This window comes from Staurois parvus, unplaced genomic scaffold (assembly GCF_062004578.1).
Source record: "Staurois parvus isolate SC_StPar_1 unplaced genomic scaffold, SC_StPar_1.0 ptg000479l, whole genome shotgun sequence".
Taxonomy (NCBI): domain Eukaryota; kingdom Metazoa; phylum Chordata; class Amphibia; order Anura; family Ranidae; genus Staurois; species Staurois parvus.
Genome location: NW_028318275.1, coordinates 1,055,661 through 1,071,958, shown reverse-complemented (window position 1 = coordinate 1,071,958; position 16,298 = coordinate 1,055,661). Strand labels below are relative to the sequence as shown.

Sequence of the window (16,298 nt, the reverse complement as noted above, 5' to 3'; positions counted from 1 at the left end):
GTTAAAAAGCAGGAGTTTACAACCACTTTAAATCGTACAATACAAGACACAGGATGAGTGTTTAGTTACATTAGAACATCCAAAAGCAGTCCAACTGAGGGGTGGGCAACAGAGCAAACAAAGGCTAATAGGCAACAGGCCCACAAAAAAAAAAAAAAAAACCCAAAAAAACAGCAGGCTGAGATGGCGCAATACAGCCAACAAAACCACCTGAAGAACCTTTTGACCAAAGCTGACATCAGCTGAGGCTTGAAGGTTCACCTTGTATGCCTACTGGGCACTTATACCCCCTTCCTGCCCAGGCCAATTTTCAGCTTTCAGTGCTGTTGCACTTTGAATGACAATTGCGCAGTCATGCAACACTGTACCTGTATGAAAATTTTATAATTTCTTTTGAGACAGAGCTTTCTTTTGGTGGTATTTAATCACCTCTGGGTTTTTTATTATTTACTAAACAAACCAAAACCAAAGTTTTTTCTTAGTTTTTGTTTTAAAATTTTGTAAATAAGTGATTTTTCTCCTTCACCGATATGCGCTAATGAGGCTGCAGTGATGGGCACTGATGGGCATTGATAGGCATCACTCATATCTGGCACTGATAGGTGGCACTGACTGGCATTGCTAGGGGACAGTGAAAGGCAGCTCAGATGATCACTGATATGTAGCATTGATGTGCACTAGTAGGCACTGATATGTGGCACTGATGGGCACTGGCAGGTGGCACTGATGAGCACTGACAGCTGGCATTGATGGACACTGACAGCTGGCACTGCTGGGGCTACACTGATCATCAGGGTACACTGATCATCAGTGCCCTGATGATCAGTGTACATGTCCCCTCCAAGGAATGCCGATTACCGGCTCTCCTCTTCTCTCGAGCTGTCAGCGTGACAGCTTGTGAGGAGAGAAATGCCGATAACCAGCATTTCCCTATTTACATAAGATCAGCTGTGATTGGACACAGCTGATCACATGACCGAGCAGAAATCTTTGGCTCTTTCCGTTGCTCAGTGATCCGCTGTGTCCGAGGGACACAGCGCACCGCCGATTTCTGTACTGCCCGCTCCCGGAGCCGCACATGCACGGTTACAATGGGAAGACATCATATGACGTCCTCCCAGAATGAGAGAAGCACCTTGCGCCCGTCATTGCCTTATATGGCAGGCAGGAGGTGGTTAAACATGTGAACAGAAGACCAGGTAGAAGACCTGAGAAACAGATGCCCGATTCTAAAAAGCCCACAAAATACTAACTGATCCAGTGGAGTGCACTTTGACTAGGAAAGGGGGAACCTTGCCCATGAGGTCATATACTTGAATAAGTACATGTCAATTTCACCTAGTGATAGTGGAATAAGAAGTTGGTTGTCCCCTATGGGGACTTTCAGGGAAGACAGAGTCTGATTCAAAAAGAAAGCTGTAGCTGAGAGAAAAAACTCAAACAGGTGTGCCACATGCAGGCAATGGAGGGAAATCTCTTTAGGATGTTTCGATGCAGGACAAAGATGATATCGCATTCTCCTGTTATGGTGAAAGGAAGAAACCACCTTGAAAAGGGAACACTGGCCTCTAAACAACCTTGTCCTTGGAAAGCACAAGAAAGGGATCTTTACATATTAATGTTACTAACCCTGAAACTTGCCAGATGGAAGCGATGGGTGGCGAGAAAGGCAACCTTGCAAGTAATGATAGACAGTGTTATATCCCTAATAGGTTCAGTACAGTCTTTGTAGTGCTGACAGAATCAGGTTGAGATCCAATGGAGTCACTTGGGAGTGAGAGGCAAGCGATGCCAAGATTTGACGCTTTACGGTACTTAAGGAAAAAACACTGACCCAGAACAGACTGGAGAAAAGATGTGTCCCACAGAGAACTTTCTAGGATATTATTTCCTTTTCTCACGACACAAGAAATACTCTTTCAAAAGTGCGATGGTAGGCTTTAACACATTATCTCTGCGCTTAATGCATAAAAAGAAATTACCAAAAATGTATATAATTGCCAACAAATATCTGACCCAAGATTTAAAAACGGATGCACGCTGCCTGCAAAATAATGAACAAGTGTGCAAAAATGCTGTACTGCCCCTATAAAAAATAAAATTATCAAATGTGTAATACAATACAACAAACAGGTGACGCCTGTCTATCACAACAGCATAAATCCACAAAACAATGTGGACAGTTCACATCCAAACAGAAGTCGTTGTGAAATAAGAATAAGGCTAGTAAAAATATGGAACAAAATCTATTCATATGTCAGCTCCCCTTGCAGCACCAACAGAATATCAAGCCTCCAGCCAGACCCTTATGACCTCTAGGTGTTTGAGGTCCTAAGCGTATACAAAACTCAGAAGTCATATCTGGGGTACTGGTAACTTGCTCCTGTGATGATCACCAAGAAATACTGGGCGCCTCAATAATTCAACATGGGCCATAAAAGAGGGAAGAAACACTCTGTATTCCAGTAAAATGATATGGGATTTATTAGAACCGATGCATACTCACTAGACACAGAAGTATTGTGGCATTAAAATCCTCACTGCTCACTCTGACAAGCATGACGACGTCAGCTAAGCTCTGCTCCCTCAAATTCAGAGACTGACTTTAGGTTGTCTCCTATGAGATAGTGTTTGAAGTATAAGAAAAAAACTCCAGGGGTAACCACAGGAAAATAAAGGCGGGAAAGACAAGAGAATCATAAAGGGAAAGACAAGAAAATCATAAATACTGTCAAGAACCACATTAAAACATTAGGCATATGTTAAAAAGAAAAGTTTTGACTTATATCTAGAAGGCTGCAAGTGGCCATAATCCAAATGGTATACGTATCCTGAGAAAACCGCCTGTAGAGAATATAGCTGTCTCCATGCAGATCAACGTCACTCTTGATGCTGTGGGAGTCCAATCCAATAGCAATTTGAGGGACATCAGGATGGTTAGTAGAACATGCTGCAAAGTAGAAAGCAAAAACCCAGGGGTACTTGTGGCATAGACACCCATTTGGTAAAATAAAGGTGACATGTTTAACGGTCTACCATGGAAAAATAGGTGGTTTCAGGGTGAATTAAAAGCAAAATATATGATTTAAATGCCAATTATGCATTTTGTGACTGCATGTTACGTCCTCAGATTATAGGTGCAAAACAGATTCCAAGGCTGTGTGGCAAAAGCAATCAGCGGCATGGATATGTGTGAAAAGGATGGATAGTGTTTTTTCATGGATCAACACCACCTATTCCTTTTGCTACACAGCCTCAGAAATCTTTGTTACAGATAATTCGAGAAAGTGACACTTAGGCACAAAACAAAAAAACTGGTGTTAAATAAATCATACGTCTTCCTTTTACTTTGCCGTTTGAAACCTCTAAACATAACCCCATTACCCTACCAAACGGGCATGCTGGCTACAAGTAACGCCTGGGTTTTCTTTCTACTTTGCTGCATGCAGACCTTAAGGGAGAGGGTATGGAAGCATGTTTGCAGCCCCTGCATGGAGTCACCATCTTGAAAGCTCTGCCAGGTCTCCAGCACCGCTATGTTTATGATCCACCATTCTAGTAGTCCACAAGATCACTCACAAATTTGCAGCCAGAGCAGAAAGGGTTAATGCTGTCTGTGACCAGGTCTCTTGTAATGCAGCATGGATCCCAAGTACTATCCAGGGGATTGTAGAACTGACATGCAGCGGAGGTGGCTGGAAGGCAACAAGGTCTGCGCTCACTCAGAGAAAGTGGCATATGCAGAACAGCTAACATAGAGGTGACTTGTACAGGAAAAGCCACTGAAGGCAGGACCCTGGACTTGTAAAGCACTCTGTGGTTGACTCAACATGTTGCACCATAGGCACCTAGGTGAGTGCCTAATTCAGAGTTTAGTATGTTGAGGATCAGTCAAACTGGAAACCTACAAAATGAACTATTTCTGACTATGTAGCAGCTGAAGAAAATTGCTGGAAGAGGAAATAAATCTTGATAAAGAGTTTTTCCTCTCTCATGAGAAGACATTCAGCAAAAATTGAGACATTATGGGAGTGGAAGGGCTTATACTGGGTTGTCCTTACAGCTTTGTTTTATCAGGGTCCAATATTCTGACAACAGCAGCATAGCCCAATTTACCTGAATACTCATCCTGTATCCCGTAATCTATGGGTAAAAAAATTAACATTTCTGTCATTTCAGTTTAACAGTGCTCATTGATAGGTTTCACAACCTCATACACAGTATGGTAAAGTGTCTGCAAAACTCCAACTTTGTTTTAGTTTTCAGTAAAGTGGGGAATAGTTGGAGGGATTTCCCTTCATTTTCTGCTCCACAGACCAAGCAGGAAGCAAGAGGAAATCTTTTTGAAATCTCTCTGATGTGATTGGAAATCCCCTCTTAGAAAGTTGTCAAAATTGTTTTTTTTTCCCACTATTCAGTTGACAACTGAAAACTGTGGGATTAGCCATCATGTTCTGTCCAGGAAACACAACTTTCACATTCTAATACTATACACTATAAGGTCCTTACGCCTATAGCTGCCCAGTTTTTCAGGGAAGGGTATAAAGGTTGTACATACAACCCCCTGCTAGCAGAATCCAGTATAACATTTTCATCCATGTATCAGCTCTCTATAAATGCATGATATCAGACATGGAAAGACTGTATTAAACAAAGCACATCAGCCATGGGTCCTGTTGTTCTTTACTGGTGGGCTGCAGAGAAAGGGGGACCCTTTGTCCTAATAAAGAAAGGATTCAGAACATCACTTCTCTAAATATAATCCTCACAGTGCATCATCGTATTAGTCAGACTTAAAAAAAATATTTATATTAATGCCAATAATATTACCCAGAACAATGCTGTCTACGCTGCAGTTTGAGAAAGATGCTTCTGGATCTTTGCTCTCACTTGGAAAGAAGGCAGGAGACACTGCAAAACACACAAGACAGGCAAACTGAGGCATAGGCAGGAGTGTAGAAATTTTTGAAAAAGACTTCTTGCCCAGGGACTAAATCGGGTCCCAATCTACTTGTCCCTCTTGACAATCTACTTGTTCTGATGAAAAAAACAAAACAAAAAAACAATAATTTTACCAAAATCGTATTTAAAGCTGAGTGGCTTTTATAAATGAAATGGCCTTTATAGCGACTTAAACTTTTAATGTTTTTAACATTGCCCTGTTTATCTCTTACCCACCTTCCTGCCTTTAGTCAGCCCTGTACCCGGGGACTAGCAGGGAGGGGAGAGAGATTGGAACACAGAAAAAAAAATGGCAGTTGACTAGTGCATAACCAATTAAAAAGTGGTTAATTAAATCACATGCGGAGTAATATTAGGGGAGAGAGATTGCAGTGTGACGAGCACAATTGGGTGCTCGTCAAGAAAAGGGAGTGTCGGGCTCTCTTAATGCTCAGCAGTAGCGAATCTGCTGAGCGAGTAAATGAGGCGTCGGCCTCAAAGAGAAAAAAAAAAAAAAAAAAAAAATATCAAACTTTATTCCCTCAGATTACCCTCGCACACAGAAGAACTTGAATGCTCAGTACAAACGCATGCTGAGCAGAAAAATCAAGCTCCAGTGTCTTCTTTTTTTAAGTATAAGTTCACCTTTTAAAAAAAATAAATGCACATTTTTTACAGGTAAAAAAAAAAAAAAAGTGCATTTAATTTTTTTTTTTTTTTAGGAGGCTGGAAAGCATTGCACCAGCGATCAGCAGATCATTGGTCCAGTGCAGGACTCCTGCATACTGTCAGTGTGATCTGCCTGTCCGTACGTCATACAGGCAGACAGTTTCAAACTGATAGGAAGAATCGATGAACTACCAGAGAGCTCAACAACGTCGTGGTAGTTCATTGAGAACTGCAAGCTAACATCCGCAAAAGGATTTAGGCACTTGTATTTGATTCATTAACAGAACTCTGTGAATGGATGACACTGCCGTGTGGGTGGAGTCTCGCACAGTTGCGCTCTTTTAAAAAAGTGACAGCTGGTATGAGGAATTTCTCCCCGTACTGCATTCACACAGAGGATAGCAGAGACGCTGCAGAAGTGGGAACATGTTACTTGTTGCACCCTAAAAACAGGCTCCCAAAAGTGAACGTCTCCTTTAACCCTTTCCATTTTAGGCCTGGAGATTACATAAACCCCAGAATAGAGAGAAAAATTTTTTACTTAACTTTTTTTCCCCCCATCATATAGGGGACAAAAAGTCCCGTATGTGATGTGTGACTCTATTGTGGTGTGTGGAAGCAATCCGGCAGCAGCGCAACCGCCCAAATGCTTCCACCTGACAAGTAAGGCTAAATGTTAAAAAAAATACTATTCGCCTGGCACCCAGAATGACATGTCCCAGGCATCGGGCGATATAAATTGCACATCCCTGCATAGGGATAAACAGGAATGCAACAGTACAACCAATTCAACTTATAAATATATCTGTTTCTGAGATATAATCAATATCAATTAGGCAGATGTTTTCAAACTCACCTGTCCAAACAAAAAAAAAAAAAAGAAGTAATTATACAGTACATGCAAGGCAGCACACACATGCACTTACCTTTCAGCCCACTAAAAAGTGCACCACGGAACCATGAAACCCTGAAAAACAGCATTTTAATGAACATTTTCTAGTATTGAAGCCTGGCTTTGCCCCATTTTGCAACTTTATATTGCCCAGTGAGGCTGTCACAGCAACGGGAGGGAGAGGCCAGACCTCATCATTACCAGACACAAGGAATGGCCAGACCTCATCAGTACCAGACACAAGGAACGGCCAGACCTCATCATTACCAGACACAAGGAACGGCCAGACCTCATCATTACCAGACACAAGGAATGGCCAGACCTCATCAGTACCAGAAAGTGTTTAAAAATTCTATAAGTGCAGCGCTGTGATATAGATATATATATAGCAAACCATTTATAACATCAATTACTCAGTGTATCACATATATCCAAATATTGTGTAAGTAAGTGCAATCTGGATATCGACAACGATCTCAAACTCAACTTTAAAAGGTATAAGTGCAGCGCTATAAACGTATGTAACAAATACCATAATAATAATAAAGTGCAGAGAAGTGCATCAATATGCGTTCGTGATGACTGTAATAATAGTTCGACTGGCAATAAAACCTAATAATGTCCTTTATGGAAGGATAATTATTCCAAGTGCCAAAGTGCAAACATGCAGTTATTCATGATGTGCAGACATGCAGAAATTCATTAAAGGAATCCACCACTGTGTCTGAGCTGATTCCCCCCCAGGATCACAGGAGACCTGTCCCAATGGATGGATGGAGCTACAACAATAGATCCGAAGCTATCAGTAGACCACTGCACCCCCAGATGTGTGATATAAACAAATGCGCATTAACATTTTCTGTCTGGCGAGTGTACATCCGTCCCAAGTGGTGGATTCCTTTCATGAATTTCTACATGTCTGCACATCATGAATAACTGCACGTTTGCACTTTGGCACTTGGAATAATCATCCTTCCATAAAGGACATTATTAGGTTTTATTGCTAGTTGAAATATTGTTACAGTCGTCACGGACGCATATTGATGCACTTAGTTGCACTTTATTATTATATGGTATTTATGTTACATGCGTTTATAGCGCTGCACTTATACCTTTGAAGTTGAGTATGAGATCATTGCTGATATCCAGATTGCTAACAACTGTTTTTAGAGCATTAATTTGACAATTCTAATTTATATACTTCATAATACCTAGGGCTTACCTACACAATATTTGGATATATGTGATACACTGAATAATTGATGTTATAAATCAATCTCTCTCTCTCTCTCTCTCCTGCACTTATACAATTTTGATACATTTATTGGTACTGTTGCCTATGCCCTTTAATGCCAGCAGCTACCTGGAATTACTACCTATATTGATTGTTTTATGAGCTTGCTAGCACATTTATTTTATACCAGAAAGTGTTTAATCATGCAGATTGCCGGGATGGGGGGGGGGGGGGGTTCTCAGGCAGACTTAAGCACAAAAACTAGACAATACATAAAGCCAGTTCTTAAAAATGACTGTTTACACATAATCAGCATACCAGTTCTGGGAGTATTTTCATCATTTTCTATAATCACTGATGTTTCCTGCACAGACAATGCCAAAGCAACTTCCAAATCTCTCTTGTAAATTTTTTCATCCAAAGGCAACCTTGAAAACAACAAAAACATTTTTTTTTTACAACAGTATTTATAATTTAAATAAGCCTTTCTCAACCAGGGTGCGCAGGCACCCTGGGGTGACTTGAGGTTTCTTCGGGGGTACCTTGGCAAAATGTCTAAAAATTGCCCAAAACTTGTATACAAGCCAGTGGGTGGAACAAGCCTGACTGTTAATTACACAAAGTCGCAGGTTTCTCATTGCGTACCATTTATAACCTTCTAGCCATCGGTGTCCTGACAACCAATGGCATCATCAGTTCACAAGGAGGATGTCAGCTGTCTACACAGTATCCTAGTTTGACCCTCCCCACCAGCTCAGGGGCCACATTAGGTCATTAGTGGAGAAGAATTGGGGGGGGGGGGGGAGAGAAACATAGGAATACTAGTCAGTGCCAGTGGGCAAAAGTGTGTTTGCTCTGGAAGAATAAGTCGCCTAATGTTGGGTGTCCTACATGTGTGAATGTTGCTGCGTTATAGAAAACTATTCGCATAGTTTTTCACATTTTAGAGTTGGGTGCCATTTTAAGATTCAGGATAGTCCCGAGGCACCTTTTCTAAAATGGGGTGCCTCAAGACTGTTCATAATTTTAAAGGGTGCCTCAGGACCGTCCATAATTTTAAAAGGTGCCTTGATTAAAAAAAGGTTGAGAAACACTGTTATAGAGAGTAGGGACAACCTACCTGAAACACAACAGTACAATTCCTGAGATAATATGGTTTACAAAGTCCTCATAACAGCCACTAAAGTTGCTAGAAGTGTAAATCATATTGAGAAACACTTAGCTTTTCCACTGTATGGGAAACACTATGAGGCTAATGTACTTATGAAGTATAAATAATAATGGAGCAGGATTCACTTCAGTTATCCAATCATGTGAAAGGGAAATTGCTGACTTATTTGCACATCATTGGGTAATCAGAGCGACAATTTGAGTGAGGATACTCGACATCTTTAGTAACTTAACCCTTATACCTTGTTTTCTTGCTATAAAATGTAGTACTCTAATATTTCTTTCCCTCACTATTATTTGCTTTTTGAATACCTTATGATTCTGTGACAGCCACTCTTCTTGCGGGTGGCACATAGCCTAGTTTACACTAAGCTGCTCATCAGTGGCCTGTCATAGGCACTCCCTTACAGAGATAACATGGCACTGCTCTCCCTTAGAATGAAGTCAGAAGTGTCAATCAGTAAGATAAAACACCCCTGTCTATGACTATACACACTTACCTATGCAACTCCCACTGACTCAGGGGAAATGCATGCCTTCAACCAGCAAAATATGACATTGTAATGCAAGATATTTGTGCTTTTCTATATTTCCAGTCGGCTGATGCTTTCACAGAGAAGTACAGCCATCTGAAGGTCATGTGGCATGGAAAAGTTTATTTTAAATGGTATTAAACCAAAAAACAAAAATGGTATATTATTGCAGCTTAGCGATCCTTAAATGTTATAGCTGCATTCATTTTCTTATTTTAGTTTTTTTCCCCTCTATTTTTACATGATAATTTGGCCGGTAACACATTTCCTGTCACAGGGCATCTCCCCTCAATTGCAACGAAGACATATTTTGACAGCAGCATTGTTAACCTGGGGAGAAGGTAGCGCTAGATGCACTAGCAGATTTAGATGGACTTGATTAAAAAATGAAAGCCAAACTCCAGCTAACACTTTTTAAAGCAGTACTATACTGTACTCACCCTCTCTCCAATTTACTAAAGCTGGAGAGTGCAAAGTCAGGCTCAATTCTGCATAGAAACCAATCAGCTTCTAACCTCAGCTTGTGTAATTAAGCTTTGGCAATAAAACCTGGAAGCTGATTGGTTTCTATGCAGAAGTGAGCCTGATTCTGCACTCCCCAGCTTTAGTAAATAAAAAAAAAAAAAAAAAAAAAAAAACAGTATGTCTCTTCTACATTAAAAATCCTGTTTGCTGTTTTTTTCTCTCCTAATGTTCAACTTTAAGCAGTTACAGCAACCATTTTTTGGCATAAAGGTTCTACATAATTGAATAAAAGCTGACCATTGTAAGAAACCCTTTCAGTATTGAGACAAATGCTTTGTATCAATTCTCTAACTGCCACTTTTGCTGGACAGTTTGGAATGTTGAAGGAGTTGAAAAATAACAGACTTATGTAATCAACAAATGAAAATAAAAGGAAAAAAGCCATAAAAGGGAAACAAATGCAGTTATCACATCTATGAATTGGAAAGCTGCATTAGATTACAGTTGTGCTTTGGGATTTAATACCGTGGGTTAGCAGATTTTAGTTAAAAGAGTTTGCTATGATAGCAGCAGGATTGAGGTAAAAGATAAAGTAATGTCCAGTCCCAAAGTATTCATTGTATCTTGGGAGTCTGAATACAGAAGGACATCCAGCTTGTGTGTTGTCCAGTAGCATTCTGCCAGCTGTCAAACTGCTCTATTGCCAAGGTGGCTTTTCCAACATGGCAATGTAACACACAGACAGTTTTCTGTCTGCTGCAGGAAAAAGTCAGGCAGCACTGGCTGCCCACAACTGCATACATATGAACTAAGTCATTCAGATTAGTTCAATACTTTGTTCCAGTCTTCTAGGCCTCTCTTGGCAATAGTCAGAGCTGATAGCAGCTCTCCTCTTTTGCCATCTATGTCAATACAGCCTAAAGCATCGGATTAGAATGTCTGAAGGTACTTACTAGTACAAATGTACAACCTAAATAAAGCAGAAAATGGTCTTTCTGCTGGGCGGCCTGGGGTAAAAAAAGACATATCCCATAGAAGTGCCTTTCAGTACTACTGAAATTGTTCTAGTAATCAAGGACAGGACAATTCAGGAGCCAAAAGGCATTTAACAAAATTGATGTGACCTTACAGTGATAACAAAAGAAAAAAAAACATTGAAAAAATTGAAGATTGTCTACCAGGCTGCTGGGAGTACCACAGCCCAGGATATGTGTATGTGACAATGACTCACCTTTTACCCTGTGAATTTATTGGCGACGAGGTCTCTTCTTTAGGTTTTTTTGTGACATTTTCTTTTTTCTCCTTCTTTGTCTCCATCCGAGATTTTTTACTAACAGGTACAGCGGAGGTAAAATCCTCGTCTGTTTCAAGAAAAGCAAAACTAATTTGAAATATGAATGCACTTCTTTAAAGCTTAGTACTTTCAGGCAGGATTTATAACAAAACTCCACCCTTCTCTCCTAGTCTCCCCCCTACCAACAATATATTAATTTCCACACTCAACTTCTATTCCTGGCCTACTCCTATTCATAAGAACGATCCTGACTTTGTGAAGATCCCACACATTTACTTCCTTTAACTCGGTGACACATATTCACTATGCCCTGTGAGGAGGCACTGCTGTGTCACACATTTCACAGAGCCTACCTTCTCAACTCCAGAGGTGCTGAGAGGACAAGTTTCAGGAGGGGAAGTCAGTAATGATTCTGCATCTCCACCCCTCTCCTCACTACTTAACACTTATTTAGCTGCCAGATGAGAAGTGAATGGGGAATGCTACAGAGTGTAACTTCAGTGTCAGCTATGAGCGTGCTGGGGCTGCTGACATCACACCAAAGACGGCAGTGCCCAAAAGCATTTTCAGGGCTTTTGGATGTCTACAAGGAAGACTTATATAGGTAAATAAAATGTTTTACATGCAATGAATTTAAATGCATACAAAAATACTTAAATTTAAATAAAATACATTAAATACACATATAATCTTATGGGAAGATTGTTGAAATGAATGGTTTGGTGACAGGCGCTCTTCAAAAACAATTGTCAATATTTTTTTTTACATTATTTAGCTCCTGATGGGACTAAGGGCATGTACAGTAGTACTTTGCTCCATCTTTTGTAGGAGTCCTGTAACACTGGCTGCAATGTCGGACAGAGCGCCCCCTTCCCCCCTTGGCTGACCAACACCATAGCTAGCAAGGGAGATGGCTACTTCACTTAATAGCACCTGCCTCCCAGCACTTGCCCAAGGCAAGCACCTGAATGAGGAATGCAGAGGGAGGTGAGGCTGATATACATCCCCTCCCACTGTATTCCTCGTGCCAGTGCTTGCATTGGCCAAGTTGTGGAAGCCAGAGACAGGTGCTACAGAGAAAATCAGCTTTGTCTCCTTTGTAGCTGTGGTGTCAGGCAGCCATGCACCAAGGAGGGTACCCTGTGTGCCATTGCAACTAATATTATACGGAGATGGGACAAAGAACATGTATTTTGTCCCAACATGAACTAAATAATGTACAAAAAAAAGCCATCATTTTACTTTACGTTTATTCAGTTTTTATCAAAGAAAAGGAAGGCAAAGGCCATATCCAACTTACCATCATTTTCTAGATCTAAAAACTGGGAGTAATCAACTGATTTCTTATTCCTGAGAGAGATAAAAATATATAGCAATTTAGAATTAAAGAGTGTCAGCACAGCAAGTTCAATATACTAAGCCTATACAATATAGATGACATGACTACATGAACGCCTAACTCCAGTCAAAACCTTTTTGTTCTGGAAAGATTGGGGAAGGGTTAGAACCCCTGTAAGCATTTCAATGCTGTCCGTGTCTCCACTGATATTGTCTCTCTTTTCCTGCTTTGTATCACACTTGTGAGCAGCTATAGTGGGACTTATTCAGTTGAACCAGATATGCATGATTCATAGTTGCTTCTTTTTACTGTTTGCATTGTCTAATCTGTCCCCCCCTCCCCACCTCTGGTGTCCAGCCTGCCCCTCTTCTCTACCAGATCCTTTGTCCAGCCCACTCCTCCTGACTACCATCTCCATTATCCAGCTTGCCCTTCCTCTTTACCATCCAGTTGTCCAAACCGCTCCTCCTGCCTACCATTTCTATTGTCCAGCCCACTCCTCCTGCCTACCATCTCCATTATCTAACCTGCCCCTCCTGTCTACCATCTCTTAGATTGTAAGCTCTTACGAGCAGGGCCCTCTGAATCCTCCTGTATCAATTCGCATTGTAATTGTACTGTCTGCCCTTTTGTTGTAAAGCGCTGTGTAAACTGCTGGCACTATATAAATCCTGCATAATAATAATAATCTCCACTGCCCAAACTGCCCCTCCTGCCTACCAGATGTTGTCCAGCCTACTCCTCCTGCCTACCAGCTCCATTGTCCGGCCTGCTCCTCCTGCCTATCATCTCCATTATTCAGTCCGCCCTCTCCTGTGTACCATCACTGTTGTCCAAACCGCTCCTCCTGCCTACCAGATCTGTTGTCCAGCCCATTCCTCCTGCCTACCATCTCCATTGTTCAAACTGCCCCTCCTGTCATACAATCTGCATTATCCAGCCCACCCCTCCTGCTACTATCTACATTGTCTAAACTGCCCCTCCTGCCTACTAGGTTTGTTGTTCAGCCTACCAGTTCCATTGTCCAGGCTGCTCTCCTGTTTATCATCACCATTGTCAAAACTGACTCTCCGATGCTGTCCAACCCACTCCGCCTGCCTATCAGCTCCAGTGTCTACACCATTGTTTCTCAATCTTTTTTCAGTCAAGGCACCCTTTCAAGTTATGCACAGTCCTGAGGTACCCTCTAAAACTATGGACAGCCTTGAGGCACCCCATTCTAAAACGTGAAAAAATATTCGAATAGATTTATATAACGCAGCAACATCCACACATGTAGGAAACCCAACATTAGAGGTAATACACTTTTGCACACTGATACTGCCTAGTATTTCAGTGTTTCTCTTCTCCAACACTGAGCTAATGTGACCCCAGCACTGATGGAGAGGGGCAGGGCAGGGGACGGTCAAACTAGGATGCTGTGCAGGCAGCTGACATCCTCCTTATCAACTGATGGTGTCATTGGTTGTCAAGATGCTGGCGGCTAGAAGGTCGTAATGGTACACAATGAAAACCTGTGGCATGGTGTTACTAAAAGGCAGGCTTGTTCCACACACTGGCTTTTATACAAGTTTTGGGCAATTTTTAGCCATTTTGCCAAGACACCCCTAAAGAAACCTGAAGGCATCCTGGTTGAGAAATTCTGTTCTAAACTGCCCCTCCTGTCATACAATTTCCATCGTCCAGCCCGCCGCTCCTGTCATACAATCTCCATCGTTCAGCCCGCCCCTCCTGTCATACAATCTCCATCGTCCAGCCCGCCCCTCCTGTCATACAATCTCCATCGTCCAGCCCGCCCCTCCTGTCATACAATCTCCATCGTCCAGCCCGCCCCTCCTGTCATACAATCTCCATCGTCCAGCCCGCCCCTCCTGTCATACAATCTCCATCGTCCAGCCCGCCCCTCCTGTCATACAATCTCCATCGTCCAGTCCGTCCCTCCTGCCTAACAGCTCCATCGTCCAGCCTGCCCCTCCCGCCTACCAGCTCCATCGTCCAGACCGCCCCTCCCACCTACCAGCTCCATCGTCCAAACCGCCCCTACCGCCTACCAGCTCCTTCGTCCAGACCGCCCCTCCTGCCAACCAGCTCCATCGTCCAGACCGCCCCTCCTGCCTACCAGCTCCATCGTCCAGACCGCCCCTCCTGCCTACCAGCTCCTTCGTCCAGACCGCCCCTCCTGCCTACCAGCTCCTTCGTCCAGCCCGCCCCTCCTGCCTACCAGCTCCATCGTCCAGACCGCCCCTCCTGCCAACCAGCTCCATCGTCCAGACCGCCCCTCCTGCCTACCAGCTCCATCGTCCAGACCACCCCTCCTGCCTACCAGCTCCTTCCTCCAGCCCGCCCCTCCTGCCTACCAGCTCCATCGTCCAGACCGCCCCTCCTGTCAAGCAGCTCCATTGTCCAGACCGCCCCTCCCGCCTACCAGCTCCATCGTCCAGACCGCCCCTCCCGCCTACCAGCTCCTTCGTCCAGCCCGCCCCTCCCGCCTACCAGCTCCTTCGTCCAGCCCGCCCCTCCCGCCAACCAGCTCCATCGTCCAGACCGCCCCTCCTGCCAACCAGCTCCATCATCCAGACCGCCCCTCCTGCCAACCAGCTCCATCGTCCAGACCGCCCCTCCTGCCAACCAGCTCCATCGTCCAGACTGCCCCTCCTGCCAACCAGCTCCATCGTCCAGCCCGCCCCTCCTGCCTTCCAGCTCCATGGTCCAGACCGCCCCTCCTGCCAACCAGCTCCATCGTCCAGACCGCCCCTCCTGCCAACCAGCTCCATCGTCCAGACTGCCCCTCCTGCCTACCAGCTCCTTCGTCCAGCCCACCCCTCCTGCCTACCAGCTCCTTCGTCCAGCCCGCCCCTCCTGCCTACCAGCTCCATTGTCCAGACTGCCCCTTCTGCCAACCAGCTCCATCGTCCAGACTGCCCCTCCTGCCAACCAGCTCCATTGTCCAGACTGCCTCTCCTGCCAACCAGCTCCATCGTCCTGCCTGCCCCTCCTGTCTACCAGCTCCATCATCCAACCCGTCCCTCCTGCCTACCAGCTCCATCGTCCAGCCCGCCCCGCCCCTCCTGCCTACCAGCTCGTCTAGCCTGCTCCTTCTGTCTACCAGCTTTATATCTATCCCACTTGCCTACCTGCCTTTCTTTGTACATTTCTTACTCAGTAACGAATGTACTATCACTACATACACAATTTGTGGGGACAGGGATATCATATTGGCTGTACATGAAATATTCAACATACATGCCCACTACCAGAGATGGCAGGAGTTGTACTTTCTACAAGTTGGTCCCATATTTTGCGCACAGCCCTATCAGGTAGGGGGATGGAGGCTGGTATGGCAGAACTAGCCAAGGCAGGTGTCACGTGATGCATACTAGCATGTCTGCCCAGTTTTCCTGTCACCCATGCACTCCATACATGACCCTGATTCTCCCACAATGTCTCTGGCCGGGCTGTACAGTACATTGCAGCACTAAGCACACCCCGGTGCACCCTGACAATGTGCATGGAAACACCGACTTATAAAAAGCGGCTTCTCTTCTCTGCAGAGCAGATCTTGCCTTCATTTTCCTACAGGCGATGAGATCGCACCGAATTACTCCTTCCATATCTCCGACTGTCCTTAGCTCGGGGCTGTCACTACTCCCCCACCATCACCCACCTGACAGGCCTGTCCATGGTGTTCGCGTACACCGACCCCCCTCTATCACCTCCAGTCCGCCAACTCAGATCAAATCAGCCGCGCAATCCGCGCCCGC

General features: G+C 43.8%; 1 protein-coding gene across 1 annotated transcript in view; it reads right to left on the bottom strand.

Moving 5' to 3' along the window:
• RAD51AP1 (RAD51 associated protein 1) overlaps nucleotides 1-16,298 on the bottom strand; it is a 28,880-nt gene extending 12,582 nt beyond the window's left edge. The window contains exons 1-5 of the mRNA XM_089689502.1: nucleotides 16,202-16,298; nucleotides 12,499-12,548; nucleotides 11,136-11,265; nucleotides 8,055-8,164; nucleotides 4,831-4,911 (exon numbers count right to left, since the gene is read on the bottom strand). Of these exons, the coding sequence (XP_089545628.1) occupies nucleotides 4,831-4,911; nucleotides 8,055-8,164; nucleotides 11,136-11,265; nucleotides 12,499-12,548; nucleotides 16,202-16,218 (388 nt within the window). The 5' untranslated portion in view covers nucleotides 16,219-16,298. The remainder of the gene's footprint in view (nucleotides 1-4,830; nucleotides 4,912-8,054; nucleotides 8,165-11,135; nucleotides 11,266-12,498; nucleotides 12,549-16,201) is intronic.